The sequence below is a fragment of the Mesoplodon densirostris genome, chromosome 6 (genome assembly GCF_025265405.1).
Source record: "Mesoplodon densirostris isolate mMesDen1 chromosome 6, mMesDen1 primary haplotype, whole genome shotgun sequence".
Lineage (NCBI taxonomy): Eukaryota > Metazoa > Chordata > Mammalia > Artiodactyla > Ziphiidae > Mesoplodon > Mesoplodon densirostris.
In genome coordinates this window covers 12476278-12493542 of record NC_082666.1, presented here as the reverse complement: position 1 = coordinate 12493542, position 17265 = coordinate 12476278, and the positions used below count along the sequence as shown (strand labels likewise).

General features: G+C 41.1%; 1 protein-coding gene and 1 pseudogene across 2 annotated transcripts; both read left to right on the top strand.

The window, feature by feature from the left end:
* The first annotated feature begins 3016 nt into the window (after nucleotides 1–3016).
* On the top strand, nucleotides 3017–7916 carry LOC132491875 (olfactory receptor 1J1-like). 2 transcript variants are annotated; one of them, XM_060100899.1, is made up of 2 exons: nucleotides 3017–3031; nucleotides 7053–7916. In XM_060100899.1, the coding sequence occupies exons 1-2, from the start codon at nucleotides 3017–3019 to the stop codon at nucleotides 7914–7916; spliced, it is 879 nt and encodes a 292-aa protein (XP_059956882.1). The 2 variants fall into 2 exon arrangements, with proteins under 2 accessions (XP_059956882.1, XP_059956883.1); XM_060100900.1 differs by lacking the exon at nucleotides 3017–3031 and having other exon boundaries at nucleotides 7041–7916.
* Nucleotides 7917–15299: 7383 nt separating this feature from the next.
* Nucleotides 15300–16248, top strand: LOC132491587 (olfactory receptor 1J4-like; annotated as a pseudogene).
* Nucleotides 16249–17265: the final 1017 nt, after the last annotated feature.

Here is a 17265-nt window from a genome sequence, read left to right as displayed (position 1 = left end):
GGGATCCTCCCAGACCAGGGCTCGAACCCGTGTCCCCTGCATTGGCAGGCAGATTCTCAACCACTGCGCCACCAGGGAAGCCCTGAAGTTTCAGTTTTATAGGAGTCTCATCTTGTCACTGTCTCTGTCTCTCTGCTTCTCTCTTTTTCTAAATCATTGCAGTGACTTTCAAAAAGCCAGTTCATCACAAAAATTTCATTGAAATCAGAAGGATATTAAGGGAATCAAAAGTTACCAGTCAAATATAAATTAGTTCCAGAAAATGCTGTGGGAAAACAAAGGTTTCAATAGCACTTAGAATAAAAACGATGTGGTTTCCTGGAGAAGAGGAAGATGGGAAGAGAGAGGCAGATATATGAAAACTGGAAGTCATGATTTTGGTAGATCTTGAGCCAATTACTGAATCATAATAAACTCTTCTTTAAAAATAAATTTATTTATTTTTATTTATTTTTGGCTGCGTTGGGTCTTCGTTGCTGTGTGTGGGCTTTTTCTGGTTGTGGCAAGCTGGGGTTACTCTTCATTGCGGCACGTGGGCTTTTCATTGCGGTGGCTTCTCTTATTGCAGAGCACAGGCTCCAGGTGCGCGGGCTTCAGTAGTTGTGGCTTGCGGGCTCTAGAGCGCAGGCTCAGTAGTTGTGGTGGACGGGCTTAGTTGCTCCGTGGCACATGGGATCTTCCCAGACCAGGGCTCAAACCCATGTCCCCTGCATTGGCAGGTGGATTCTTAACCACTGCGCCACCAGGGAAGTCCTCATTTACTTCTTCCGATGTTAGTATAGATATATCAGCTTAGTTTTGGTTAGTGTTTACACGTTACTTTTTTTCCATCACTTAAAATTTTTTATATCCTTATATCTGTAAAGTATTAGTTGTTAACAGTGTAAAGTTGGGTTTTGCTCTTTTTATGTAGATTGACAATCATTATATTTCTGGAGAATTTATCTCTTTACATCTAACATAATCAGAATGTATTTGAATTTATATTTTCCATATTTCTATATGTTTTCTAATTGAGACATCTGATTTCATATTTATCGTCTCTACTCTTTCTCCCTTTTGATTAATTAAATATATATTTTGTTATTCCATTTCCCCCTCTATTAACCTATTAATCATATATTATTATTATTTTATAATTCTTTTTCTGTGCTTTATGTAGAGATTGTCTTGCTTTTTCTTTAAAAAAAATTTATTGAAGTATAATGTATACAACATGACATTTACCATTTTAACCATTTGAGATATACAGTTAGATGGCATTTGGTACATTCATCACTGCTATCTTATTCTAGGACTTTACAAGGAAGCTCTATGGAGCATCAGTGCAACTGAGTACTTCACAGCTATGAAAAAATAATGACAAAGATATCTATGAATCAATGTGGAGAGATTTCCAAGCTATATTATTAAATGGAAAAAAGAAATGTGTAAAAGAACATCTATAGCATGCTACTTCTTGTGTAAAAATGAATGGAAAATAGTATATATATGTAACTTCCCACTGAGCAAGAAGAAGCACACAAAGAATAAATCAGAAACAAATGAGACTTTACCTGCAGGAGGTGGGTGGGAATGGGATAGAAAAGATAGGGAGATGAGTATATTTATTTGTATAGTTTTGACTATGTTATCTTTTACCTACTAAAAAAAAACCAAAGATTTAGGAAATAATAAACTTATTCTGGAAAAGGGAATGACTCCTCACTTGGGGAAAGGTGGCATGTACATGGAAAAGGAGAGGCTGGAAAGAACTCTATGGTGTCAAACCAGAATTGGATATATATCAACTTGAACTCATGGGTTTTAATATGTATAAACAGATTGAAATTTATGTATTATATATCAATATTTGTTCCCATCCCATATTCTTTCTGTCCCACTCCTGACCCATCTCCTATGGGTAACCATTCCTAGTTTCTATGTCCTGTGTTTCTTTTATATATACTTCCTAGCTGCATCCTCTAAGATCACTTAGATGCCTTGTAAGCAACAAACTCACCTAACGCCAAATTTGTTCTTTGAATATCAGTCTCCTCTAAAAAGAGCCAAAGTTACTTAGAAAAATGGCTGATTCTAGGGCTGGGGCTATGAATCAAGGCCAGACCAGAGAAATTTTGACAAGACGAGAGAAATTTTGCTGAGCCAGAAAGTAAAACGTGCTCGGTGAATCACAGGAACACAGGAGCCAGCTTGAAGGGGCTCCCATTGGCCAAATCTGGAATAATTTGAGCTTCAAAATGAATAACATTGGTAATGGATTAGAACTCAGAGAATAAGTAAGAATTCATGAGTCCATAATGAAATCAATGAAAAAACAAATTAATGGGGAACAAGGGGAAGTTCCTTCTTGTAGGAGAATACAACTAACACAGGAGGAAACGATAGAATTATAAAATCACCATTTGGCCACCACATTTGCAATAGTTTTCTTGTATAAGAGTCACCAATGGATTTTAAATATAGTAAGTGAAATTGTAATAAGAGAAATATTGTGATTACATAATCTCAAAATATCTACCCAAATGATACTTATTTAACTACAAAGGCTAAAATAGTAGCTTACTGTAGAGAAGCTGGCAGACACACCTTAACAAATTGATCAAGGTTAAAATCACTAGTAATTGGAAAAATTGATATCATGAGTCTTCTGATGACATGTACTGCGGCATACCAGCTGAAAATCTTAGCCTGAAATATACATACATGTATATATACATACATAAAATAAACATAGTAAAATATTAACCATTGGGCAATCTGGATGAAGTGGATACAGGAATTCCTTGTATCATTCTTACAACTTTTCTGTATGTCTGAAATCATTTCAAAATAGAAAGTTAACAAATTCTTTGTCTCAGCTGTAACAATGTCCCAGAGGAGGGGAGTCTAGGGCACCCCTGGTGTCTGGGATACCATCCTCTGGGACTCCAGTCCCTCTGGCTCCTCAAAGGACAGCAAGAAATTGGCCAGAGGGGCTTCCCTGGTGGCGCAGTGGTTGAGAGTCCGCCTGCCGATGCAGGGGACACGGGTTCGTGCCCCGATCCCGGAAGATCCCACATGCCGCGGAGCGGCTGGGCCCGCGAGCCATGGCCGCGGAGCCTGTGTGTCCGGAGCCTGTGCTCCGCAACGGGAGAGGCCACAGCAGTGAGAGGCCCGCGTACAGCAAAAAAAAAAAAAAAAAAAAAAAAAAAAAAAGAAATTGGCCAGAAACTTGAGGACTTTGTTTCAGCTCTCTCGTTGGTAATTAAAACGCTATCTTTTGATTCATTTATCTGGAGCTGGTTAAGGAACATGAAAGTCTGTAGAAGCCCTGAGGCCACAGATATTTCTTCCATTTGTCTGGATACCAAGTCTCCTGCGGAGAAACTGAGGATTTCGGCAACAGTCTCAAAGAAGTGTCTCAGGTCCCCAATGCTGAGCAGAGGTCAGAGTTGGAATCTGCACTTGGCAGTGGATCTGCCTGTGTGCTTGTGGGTTTGTGTATGAGTATCTCTGTTCATAAGTGTGTGTGTCTGTGTGTATGCTTGTGTACGTGTTGTTTGGTAGTTGTGTGTGTGTGTAAGTGTGTGTGTACTATGTACCTGACTCAGAACCTGATTCTTTTCCTGAGTTAGACCCAGCCCAGGCCCTGTTTTAGCACATGTAGATCAAGTTATCAGCTTCCTAACATGTGATTAGGGACTCCTGAGTCATGCCCGTGATCTTAATATTTGCCTCCTGTTGTTATGACAGGAGGATGTTCCCCACCAGCTGGGCATCACAGCTGAGAGGATGAACGGTCAACATCGGGGCTGCTGGAGCAGATGCCCAACCTCACCAAGGAACCGAGGTCAGAGAGGGCTCAACCGCTGCTCAGCAGTAAGTGCTAGTATGTGTGTGAGCTGTGTTTGTGGGTGACACAGTTGTGTGTGAGAGCAGGAACCTGTGTTGTTTGCTTTTGTCTGTTACCATGTGCATGGGTGGTTGTTGTTGGTTTAATGTCTGTGCCATTGACTGAATAGACTTAACTGCCCCACGGTGACTGCCTTCACCCCAGAAGGTTTTGGGTCAGGAGGGGTTGAAGCATGCCTCCCAGTAATGGGAGTGTGTGTGCTGCTTGTAGTGAGTGTGTGGCTAGGTGTGCATGTGCGTTTGTGGGCATCTGATTAACATTCATGACCTCAAATATTTCCTTAAGTGATCTTCTGGAGCACCATTGGCTAAAATAACCAAGCTCCAAGCGAGTCCCTGTTTCCTAAAAAGGATCTGCTATCACTTTCATATACCTGAGTGTAACTGAGTCACTCAGATTTTGTAACCCTTTACTTTTTTCAAGAAACAGACCACACAGAGAAACTCTAGGCATCATGCTGTGTGAAGTTACAGTGCAGAATCACCATCAATCAAATAGTGGGGAGATCTTGGGAAAATTATTTAACTCCTTGGCCTTAGTTTCCACATCTATAAAATGGAAAGAATTGGACTTCTTGTGAAACTTACAGGCCTTCAGTAAATATTTATTGTTTAAATAGAAGTTAATGTATGTGAGAACTTTGGGCAGTTGTGAAGTATATGAATATGAATGAATGAAATTACTTAGGCAGGGAACTAAGAAAATTTTGGACAACTGTGGCTTCCCTGCATCTCTAAAATATTATAGAGTGCTTGGCTCCCCTAACAGATAAAAGGGGAAGTTTTCATGTGTAATGATTGAGAGTATGGGCTCTGAGGACACAGTCATATTAGATTGAATCACATTAAGTAGCTACTACTTGATAAATTTTAAATTACAGAAAATTGTGATACATATATATAAAGTAATATATATTATATATTATGTATATTATAGATCATGTATATTATAGATACATATATACACACATACGTGTGTGTGCCATCTCTGTCCTCTACTGTACAGTTTTGTACCTATGGAATTTGTATCTCTATGTTTCTATTTTTTAAAAGCTAAAATGGGTGAAAGAACACAAATTCTTGATGAAGCTGTGTAATTTTTTAAAAATCTGGGAATGTAAGTTTGATGTGTGGTATTAATTAGGAAACATGGGTAAAGCGCTTAGCCTAGTACCCAAATATTCACCAAAATGTTCACCCTTATTATGAACAATAGTTTGTGGACTGTTCTGGTTTGGGAGCTATTCTGGCATCAAGCAGCTTTATTTTTTCACTGAAATATAGTTCACATACAATATTATGTTCGTTTCAGGTGTATTACATGGTGATTTGACATTTGCATATATTACAAAATGATCACCGCAAATGAGTCTAGTAACTGTCTGTCCCCAAAGTTATTATAATTTCATTGACCATATTCCTATGCTGTACATTGCATCCTCATGGTTTGTTTATTTGATAACTGGAGATTTATACCTCTTCATCCACTTCACCTATTTCAGCCCCCCTCCCCCCAATGCCCTCCCCTCTGTCAACCACTGATTTCTTCTCTGTATCTGTGAGTCTGTTTTCGTTTTATTTTGTTTGTTTGTTTTGTTTTTTAGACTCCACATATGAGTGAGATAATATGGTATTTATTGTTTTCTGTCTGACTTATTTCACATAGCATAGTGCCCTCTAGATCCATCAATGTCCTTGGAACTCGGCTGTGAACTGCTTCGAGATGCACTTAACAGCTCCTGGATGGCCACACTGTTGCCAATGAAGGTGGAAAACATGTTTAGCCCCCAGGGTGGGATGTTACAGATAATGTTCACTATCGGGGGTCCACTTTCATTCTTTTGCATGTGGATATCCAGTTTGCCAACACTGTTTATTGAAGAGACTGTCCTCACCCTGCCTAAATAATCTATTTATTTATTTATCTTTTTGGTCACTCTCCTTTTGACTGCTTCTTTTCAGTCAATGCTTTATTAACCCTTGTGACATATTTTCTAAATTAACAATTTTTTATTGTGCTAAAGTACGTATAAGATAAAATTTACCATTTCAGTGATTTTTAAGTGTACAGTTCTGTGGCATTAAGTACATTCACGTTGTTGTACAAACAGCACCACCATCCACCTCCAGAAATTTTTTATCTTCCCAGAGGGAAACTCTGTACCCAGTGAACAATAACACCTCATTTTTCTCCCCCACCCAAAGCCCCTGGCAACCACCATTCTATTTCTTTGTCTCTATGAATTTGACTATTCTAAGAATCTCATATAAGTGGAATTATACAGTATTTACACTTTTGTGGCTGGCTGACTTTACTTAGCGTAATGTCTTCAAGGTTCATCCATGTTGTATCATGTGTCAGGATTTCTTTCCTCTTTAAGGCTGAATAATATTCCATTGTAAGTATAGACCACATTTTGTTTATCCATTCATTTGTCAGTGGACACAGATTGTTTCCATCATTCAGCTATTGTGAATAATGTTGCTTTAAACATGGGTGTACAAATATCTCTTTGGCTCCTGCTTTCAGTTCTTCTGGATATATTATCAGAAGTGAAATTTCTGGATCATATGGTAATTCTATGTTTAAGTTCTTGAGGAACTGCCGTATGTTCCCTTTTTTCCTTCCTTCCTTCTTTCTTGTCATTCTAAGTTTATGTGTTCAGCACTTATTCTGTACATGGTACATTACTTTCCCAATAAGGCTTTAAGTGGGGTATGTGTGTGTGTGTGTGTGTGTGTGTGCAAGACAGACACATGCACATAAGCTGTCTGGCTATAAAGCCATGGAAGGGACTGTATCTTATTTATTACTCTCCCCCTAATGTCTATCGTAGTGTCTTCATTATGTTAAGAAAAGAATGAGCTCTTCCTGATTTCAGCTGAAGAGTTTGATTGATGTTTGTTTCATTGATGTTTGAATGATGACTCCAAGTGACTCTGTCAGTGTTCAGACAAATCACATTTCACTGTTCTCACCAGACTGGATGAGGCACCAACGTGCGAGTGCAATGCAGTGAGATTTGTCTGTACAGTGACAGCCACGTGGAGGAACGTATGTGACCATATGGTAGTTGCTATGCTCAGCGTGTCTAAGTTCCTGACGTTCCCCGTTTCTATTTATTCCCAGCAGAGATAAGAACAGCATGAGGCCTGAGAACCAGAGCAGCGCATCCGAGTTCCTCCTCCTGGGGCTCCCCATCCGGCCAGAGCAGCAGGGCGTGTTCTTTGCCCTGTTCCTGGGCATGTACCTGATCATGGTGCTGGGGAACACGCTCATCCTCCTGCTCATCAGGCTGGACTCTCGCCTCCACACCCCCATGTACTTCTTCCTCAGCCACTTGGCCCTCACTGACGTCTCCTTTTCATCTGTCACTGTCCCAAAGATGCTGATGAACATGCAGACTCAATGCCAATCTATCACATATGCAGGGTGCATTTCACAGGTGTATTTTTACATACTTTTCGGTTGTGTTGATAACCTCCTCCTCGCGGTGATGTCATATGACAGGTATGTGGCCATCTGTCACCCTCTCCACTACACCACCATCATGATGGAGAGGCTGTGTGTGCTCCTGGTGGCTGGCTCCTGGACTCTCTCCTGTGGCAGTGCCCTTCTGCACACCCTCCTGCTGGCCCAGGTGCCCTTCTGTGCTGACAACAGGATTCCCCACTTTTTCTGTAGCCTCCCCATCCTACTCAAGCTGTCCTGCTCAGACACCTCTCTTAATGAGTTGGTCATATTCACTGCAGGGGCTGCGGTTGTCGTTCTTCCATTGACTGGCATCCTGGTCTCTTATGGCCGCACTGGGGTCTCCATCCTGAGGGTCCCTTCTACCAAAGGGATCTGCAAGGCCCTGTCCACCTGTGGCTCCCATCTCTCTGTGGTGTCTCTGTTCTATGGAACCATTATGGCACTGTACTTTTCCTCCTCATCGGGCAACTCCAACGACAAAGACATGATTGTCTCACTGATGTACATGGTGGTGACTCCCATGCTGAATGAACCCCTTCATCTATAGCCTAAGGAACAGAGACATTAAATCAGCTCTGGGGATTCTTTTCAGAAACAATCAACTTTTCACCAAGTGAGGATCAGCTAGCCATGTTCTTATTTCACCCACTGACCTTGTCAGAAATGTCCTCTTAACAAGTTGCGTGCAAGTCCAAAATCTGCAGGGTAGGCTGGCAGGCTGGAAACTCAGGGAAACGTTGCAGTTTGAGTGTGAGGCAGCCTGCTGACAGAATTGTCTCTTCTTCTTTTTGTTTTTCAAAAATTTTTTGGAGTATAGTTGATTTACAATGTTGTGTTGGTTTCAGGTGTACAGCAAAGTGATTCAGTTATACATATAAATAAATCCACTCTTTGTTTTTTTTAAGAGTCCCTTCCCATATAGGCCATTACAGAGTATTGAGTAGAGTTCCCTGTGCTAGACAACAGGTTCTTATTATCTATTTTGTTTGTTTTTTGTTTGTTTGTTTGTTTGTTTGTTCTTTTGCGGTATGCAGGCCTCTCACTGTTGTGGCCTCTCCCGTTGCGGAGCACAGGCTCCGGACGCGCAGGCTCAGCGGCCATGGCTCATGGGCCCAGCCACTCCACGGCATGTGGGATCCTCCCGGACCAGGGCACGAACCCGTGTCCCCTGCATCAGCAGGCGGACTCTCAACCACTGCGCCCCCAGGGAAGCCCTAATTATCTATTTTATATATAGTAGTGTGCATATGTCAGTCCCAATCTCCCAATTTATCCCTCCCTCCCTTATCCCTTGGTAAGCATAAGCTTGTTTTCTACATCCATGACTTTACTTCTGTTTTGTAAATAAGTTCATTTGTACTCTTTTTTTTTTAGATTCCATATATAAGTGATATCATATGATATTTGTCTTTCTGTGTGTGACTTACTTCACTCAGTATGACAATCTCTAGGTCCATCCATTTTGTTGCAAATGGCATTATTTTGTTCTATTTTATGGCTGAGTAATATTTCATTGTATATATTTACCACATCTTCTTTCTCCATTCCTCTGTTGATGGACATTTAGGTTGCTTCCATGTCCTAGCATTTCCATTTCCATGTAAATAGTGCTGCAATGAACACTGGGGTGCATGTATCTTTTTGAATGATCAGAATTGCCTCTTCTTTGGGGGAGGTCAGTCTTTCTCTTAAGGCCCTCAACTGATTGGATGAGACCCATCTACATTATGGAGGACAATCTGCTTTATTCAGCGTTGATTGCAATGTTAATCTCATCCAAAAAAATACCTTCGTGGAAACATCTAGAATTGTGTTTGACCAACTATCTGGGTCCTGCAGCCTAGCCAAATTGACACATAAAATTAACCATTATAGTAGAATTTTTGGTTTTCAGTCTGAGTGATTTGGGAACCTATTGGAAGAGATCCAATAGAGGAATAAAATGACCATACTTGATTTTTTTATTGTTTCTTTAAAAACACCCAGATTTTTTGAGGTGTAATTGACATACAATAAACTTTGTATATCTAAAGTACACAATTTGACTAGTTTTGATATTTGTATACACCCATGAAACTATCACCACTAGCCATCAAGATCATGAATTTTCCTGATGCCTACCCTACTGCTCTCTTTTTACTCCTCCCATCTGGCCTCAGGGGAACCACTAATCTCTTTCTGTCACATGGATTAGTTTGCATCTTCTAGAAGTTTAAGTGGAATCATACTGTGTGTATTCTTTTCTTGCTGCCTTCTTTTATTCAGTGTAAACATTTTGAGATTCATTCATGTTGTGCTGTTTATCAATTCATTTTTTTAAATTGGTGAGTAGATATATCACAGCTTTTTGATGGATATGTGGGCTGTTTCCAGTTTCTGTCTATTAAATAAAGCTGTTATGAACATTCTTGTATAAGTCAATGTATACATATATACATTCTTTTTATCTAGTCACATGCTAGGTATATATTTAACTTTTTTTCCCATTTCACTAATTTTATTTTTTAAAATTTTTATTGGAGTATAGTTGATTTACGATGTTGTGTTAGTTTCTGCTGTACAGCAAAGTGAATCAGTTATATATATACATATATCCACTCTTTTTTAAGATTCTTTTCCTATATAGGTCATTACAGAGTATTAAGTAGAGTTCCATGTGCTATACAGTAGTTTCCTATTAGTTATCTATTTTGGTATATGTTTAACTTTTAAAGATATTTTCAAACTGTTTTATATTACCACTAGCAGCGTATGAGAGTTCCAGTTCCGTCATAGCTTCAACAACACTCAATACCAGTGGTCCTTTCAATTTTAGCCATTCTAATAGGAGTGCAGTGGTGTAAACCAGTTTACAGACCTGGAGCCACTTGACTGGAGGGGAGTCTGGGTTTCTGTGAAAAAGAATCCTGTAACACTGGGTATCTTTTGAACTTGCTGATTCTCCCTAGCTCCAGTGCCTGGTTTTTATAATACCCCAGCACTTTTCACGATTTACCTGCCATTTGTTTTGCATTAACAATTTTTTTGGCCCTCCCTCCCCCAACTTGCGTGTGTGTTCCACAAGACGGATTTCTGTTTATATTATTCCCTGTTATGTCTCCAGAGTACATATCAGTGTTTACCTTTATGAGAGCCTTAATAATTATTTAAGTGAATGAGTGAATGAATGAACAGATGAATTCATTCAACAATTACCAATCACAATTGTCTGTTGTAAGCCATAGCTGATCCCTAGTGATACAAAGACATTGACAATAAACCTTAACGTTTATTAAGCTTTCATTATGTGCTCACTTACCATCCTTCAAACTCACACGAAGAGTATTATTATTACTTCCACTATGAGGAAACTGAATCTCAGAGATCTTTGATAAATTGCTCAGGTATGCTCTCTTAGTAGGGGGAGAGCCCAGAGTCTTTTTTCCAGAGTGATAGAGTCAATCCCCCTATTCCTGAACAAAGCACAGACCGTACCTCACAGAGGAGTGGGGAGACATGTACATTTTTTTTAACATCTTTATTGGAGTATAATTTTTTACAATGTTGTGTTAGTTTCTGCTGTATAACAAACTGAATCAGCTATACATATACATACATCCCCATATACCCTCCCCCTTGCATCTCCCCCCCACCCTCCCTATCCCACCCCTCTAGGTGGTCACAGAGCACTGAGCTGATCTTCCTGTGTTGTGTGGCTGCTTCCCACTAGCTATCTATTTTACATTTGGTAGTGTGTATATATGTCAGTGCTAGGGGGAAGGGTAAGCTGGGACGAAGTGAGAGAGACCTGTACATTTTAAGGGGCTTTGTGCTTTAATGGAAGCCTGTGTAGGTGTTGGGGAGCTTGCAGAAGCTTGCTGAGGCCCTTACACTGCCTGTACCATACATTGCTGTACAGAGAAGCTGAACCCATGATGTACAGGTCACGGGAAATAGGGTAACTTCTACTTCCCATCTGGAGACTTAACCAGAGCCCAAGCTACCACTGACATTAGGGTCACTTTCTCCTGTGACTCCAGCTACAACTCAGTCCCTTTGGACCCTAAACATACTCCTTTCCGAGGGACTGGGAGGAAGTTGGGCACTTAGCCCCAGTCGACTGCTCCTCTAGTCAGGGACTTGGGGCTCTTTCCCTCTGGGGTCTCTTTCTTTTTTCTTTTTTTTTTTTTTTTTTTTTGCGGTACGCGGGCCTCTCACTGTTGTGGCCTCTCCCGTTGCAGAGCACAGGCTCCGGACGCACAGGCTCAGCAGCCATGGCTCACGGGCCCAGCCGCTCCGCGGCATGTGGGATCTTCCCAGACTGGGGCACGAACCCGTGTCCCCTGCATCGGCAGGCGGACTCTCAACCACTGCACCACCAGGGAAGCCCTGGGGTCTCTTTCTGATGAGCAAAAGGAGATCTTCTTGCCCGCTGTTTTGAAGCTGGTGAACAGACATGAGAGTTTGTAAAGGTCCTCAGGCCACTGAGGTGTGCTCTTTTTCTTTGGATCCTGGGTCTTCTGGATAGAAAGTGAGGATTCAGGTAACAGAACGAAGCAGAAGGTATCAGAACTCATAGCACTGGTATAACTCGGAAGGAGCCCAGACATCTCCATAGTCGTGCATGTATGTCTGTGTGTAAATGTGTGTATGTGTGACCATCAGAGATGTTATGTGTATTTTTGCAGGTGTATTGTGTTGTATGGCTTTATGCGTGTATGTGTAACTGACAAACACACTGAATGACAAACATACTAATATCTATATCGGTCAGAGAAGCTGGAAATTTCCTCTCAGTGTGTGCTTATTTTACTTGCATTTGTTGCTTGTGTACTGTATGTAAGACCTTGTGCGTTGCTTGTGATTGGAATATGTATGATTTCTTGTCATTACAATGCCTGTGGCAGAGGATGCTTGAGAGTTCTGTGTGTGTAGCTGTGTTGTACACGTGTATTTTGTTTGTGAGTTTTGCATAGATTTGTGTGAAACTGACTCACACCCTGACTGTATTCACCTACTTTGAGTATAAGCTAGAGAAATCTATAAGTCCCCATTTGGCAAGTGTGTGTCTGGGATAGTGTGTGAGTGCTTTTGTAAAACAAATCCACACTTTGACTTCCTTCACACAGAAGATACAAATATTTGTGTGTGTGTGTGTAACATTATCACATTTTGACTCTCTTGCCTGAGACCAGAACCCACACAGGCCGTTCCAAAGGAAGCCCACTTTGAAGCACTACTGGCATCCATTTTTCATTGATTTGAATACTCCAGCAGGACCCCTGGAAGCTCAATATTTTTGACATGCTTCTTCAATTTTGGTAATATAGTTCAGAAATGAAATGCTCACTTCTGGTGTCACATACATCGACACTCATATCTTTGTCTTTTTCCCACTTAATAGCTTTGTGGCCTTGGGTTTGGCCTTGGTGATGCTCAGCATCCTCTACTGTTAATGGGATCATGATCATTGCTGAAGATCTTGTCTGTTAGGTGTTTCACAAGTACTAGGCACATCCTGAGCACTTAGTAAATTGTAGCCTCATGGAGGCCAAGACACCTGACTCGCCATTTCCCAACTGCTCAGGAGACAAAATTTGGTATGAAGACAGGAAAATTAGGCCCATCCATAGGCTCTCTAGAAACCCCTCCTCTCCCACCCCCCAGGTCACAACTTCTTTTCTTCATTACTGAGCAATTTCACCACCTCTTTCATACATGGTGCTGATGGAATCAAAGTGCCATTTCTATATTGTTCCCTTCCCTTCGAATTGCAGCTCCTTGGTGTCATTACGTACTCTGGTTCTCCTGTAGGAGATCTTTGAGACCCTAGGTTAAGTCTGACCTAGCAACTTTCAGGGAGAAGCCAGTCCTGGCAGAAGAGACAAGTACCTGGTCCCTCCTTGTGTCCCATGAGCTGAGTCAATTAATGACCCTGAGCAACGCTCTGGTCTGGAACAAGCATCTACTGAGAGGGTCTTACACAATGTTAATGTCAAGTTCCCCTCCCAAGCATATTTTAACTTTAACTTTTCACATTTCATATTTAACTTTAGCCTCTCTACCCCCCATAAAAAGAAATGGGTGGATTCTCTTTCTAGCGAAAAGATTATCAGAAAATCAACCTTTGAGACCAGGTTCCACTATACAGTATCTGTGTGGGATTGTTTAAGTGATTTCACTACTCCTGTTAGTAAAATGAAGGGAAAAAAATTACTGTCATCTCTACTTCTCACACACAAACACTGATGGATTGAATGAAATTGAAGTCATATGAAAACCATTTGCAAACTAAAGGGTTGCAGGAATAAGAAGGTCGACAGTTATCTGAGCAGGAAGACTCCTTCAAATCCTGAAATAATATTTCTTAATGTCCTGCCTATTTTATCTAGTTAAAGAGAGGGAGAAACAGTGGAGTCACAGGAGCAGAGATTCCAATACATTTTTTAAAAAACACGGGAAAGAATTGTGACTATAGAAGTTACTAACTGTATGATCATGCTAGTTTCCTACTCCTTCTGAGCATGTTGACAATGAAGTTTTAATAACACCTACCTCCTAGGACTGTTGAAAAATGTAATGAGGCTATAATCCAAAAATATATTAGTCTGACATAGTGTTCATTAAATGTCAGTTATTATCAGTGTGAAGATCAATATTGGGATAGTGATGGTCAATCAGGTAACTGAATTCAAATAGACACCTCCAATCCTTCAGTATCTCCCAGCTCTCAGACCCCCATATCTCAGATCTCAGGTGTCTTTGTACCTGTGAATATCCAGATCTGAGGCATGAAACACCAGATAAGGATGGAGATAGATGGAGATCATGCACAGAATTAAGGTTTATTTCTTGGCAAGAAGATAAACATGCATTAAGACAAGTTCCACCAGGGAATTTACCCCAGTGATAGGATCTGAGCTCAGAAACTCACCTTAAGAATGTGAGAGCTCAGATAGACACAAATTTTAGATCAGTCTCTTGGTCCTTTGTGCTGAGCAACTCATAATACTGTTTTATTAAATTCCTGAATTTGATACTGGTTTTTTTTGGATACTTATCCTATCATAAAAATAACTGATAAAATTTTGTGTGTATTTTATGCAGGACACTGTTCTTAGATATTAATGTGCATCGAATTAGAATCCTCTTATTAACTCTATGAATGTGTGGTATTGGTCTCTTCACATTACAGAGGCACAACACGAGGCCAAGAGAGATTTAGCATCCCAAGTCATACAGCTAGAAAGCTGTGGGGCCTGAATTGTAACATGAGGAATCTGGCTTCAGGTCCACACCTTTAGTTGGTCCCTTGTCCAGTGTTCCCTAGAGGGTCAGTATCCAGAGGGAAGAGGTCCTGTATGTCCTATTTACTCTTTATTTTTAATATTAATTAATTAATTAATTAATTTATTTATTTATTTATTTTTTGGCTGTGTTGGGTCTTCCTTGCAGTGCACGGGCTTCTCATTGCGGTGGTTTCTCTTGTTGCAGAGCACAGGCTCTAGGCGCGTGGGCTTCAGTAGTTGTGGCTCACGGGCTTAGTACTTGCGGCACACAGGCTCAGTTGCTCCACAGCATGTGGGATCTTCCTGGACCAGGGCTCGAACCCATGTCCCCTGCATTGGCAGGTGGATTCTTAATCACTGCGCTACCAGGGAAGTCCCTGTCCTATTTATTCTTGTGTCTCCAATCAGTAGCTTAGTGCCAGAAACATGGCTAATTAAAAAGAAAACAGGAGAATGAATTTGCTCTAGTTCCCATTGAAAGGAATCATGTTGAACATTGAGGGTGTCACTTGCTTTGGCAGCTCTAGGTGATGACGGAAATTGGGCAGTTATTCTTTTTCTCCACGAGATATTAAGAGACCCTAGTGTGGTGGCCATAATCACAGTTTCAAAGCCTCTGACATTTCCCCCTCCCCTTCATCCTCAGCAGACAAGAGAGGAGCATGAAGCCTGAGAACCAGAGCTGCGTGTCTGAGTTCCTCCTCCCGGGGCTCCCCATCCGGCCAGAGCAGCAGGGCGTGTTCTTTGCCCTGTTCCTGGGCATGTACCTAACCACGGTGCTGGGGAATATGCTCATCCTCTGCTCATCAGGCTGGACTCTCGCCTCCACACCCCCATGTACTTCTTCCTCAGGTACTTGGCTCTCACTGACATCTCTTTTTCATCTATCACTGTCCCTAAGATGCTAATGAGCATGCAAAGCCAGGATCAATCCATCCTGTATGCAAGGTGCATAGCACAGATGTATTATTTTTACTGATCTGGATGATTTCCTACTCACCTCAATGGCCTATGATCAGTACATGGCCATCTGTCACCCTCTCCACTACATCACCATCATGAGACAGGGACTGTGTACCTTACTGGTAACTGTATCTTGGATTCTCTCCTGTTCCAATGACCTGTGTCACACCCTTCTCCTGTCCCAGCTGTCCTTTTGTGCTGACAACACCATTCCCCATTTTTTCTGTGACCTTGCTGTCCTGCTCAAGCTCTCCTGATCAGACACATCCCTCTATGAGCTAGCCGTTTTCATGGCAGGAGTGGCTGTCATTATCCTCCCACTAATAGGCATCTTGATCTCTTATGGCTGCATCGAGGCCACCATCCTGAAGGTTCCACCCACCAAGGGGATTTGCAAAGCCTTGTCCACATGTGGCTCCCATCTCTCTGTGGTATCTCTGTATTATGGAACAATTATTGCGCTATATTTTTTCCCCTCATCCAGCACCTCCAGTGACAAGAACATAAATGCCTCTGCAATGTACACAGTGGTCACACCATTGATGAACCTTTCATTTAAGCCTAAGAAACAGGGAGATGAAGGGGGCCCTGGAGAAATTCTTCCACGGGGCAAAATCTTCTCTCAATGAAGCTTGCTCATCGTTATAACAGACACATGTATTCACATAACCCCAGATCCTACACCCCAATCTTGAATCCAGCATGGAATAAGTGCCCATTAGATATTTGATAACCTGAATTGCATTCTGTTACAGCTATTTTCTCATTTCCTTCCATTTCATTAGTAGAAATTGTGAACTCTGAGTTCATATTATTGATTATTGCTCTTGTCTATTAAATTGAGAAATTACATCATTAGTAGAACTTATGTCTCCTGTCTTATTTCTTGGGAATCTATTAGTTCTTTTTAAAATAGCTTTATGGAGGTATAGTTGACATATAAACATTGCATATATTTAAAGTGTACAGTTTGATATTTTGATACGTATACATTGTGAAATGATCAGCACAATCAAGTTAATGAATGTATTCATCACCTCCACATAGCTACCACTTTACTTTTGCGTGTTTGGTGAGAAGACTTAATTCAAGATCCACCTTTGTAGCAAATACCAAATACACAATACAGTACGGTTAACTATAGCCATCTTGCTGTACATTAGATCTCAAAACTCATTCATCTTGCATAACTGAAACTTTGTACATTACGCTAGGTGAAATGTCAGACTCAGAAAGACAAATACTGCATGATCCCACTTACATGTGGAATCTAAAATGGTCAAATCACAGAAGCAGAGGATAGGATGGTGGTTGCCAGGGGCTGGTGGGAGGGGGAAATGGGGTGATGTTGGGAATTTATTTGTTCTTATGAATCATTGGAAGATCTTGGCTAACAAGGCTCCCTTGGCATAGAAAGTTTGCAGAATGGGAATGTGTAAAGTATCTCCTTTCCGTTCCCCACTTCCCATTCAGCTCTCTTCTCCTATTTTTTTGTTGTCATTAGTAACAAAGGTAGGTCCAGAGAATAAACTGTATGGTAGCCCTTATAGCTCCAGGAAACTCTGCACTGTTACTGAGTTCAGCTGCCTCACTTAACAGAGAGGACTCGAGGCTTCTTCTTGATTTTAGGAAAGCTGATCCCTCTTATAGACAACAATGCCCTTC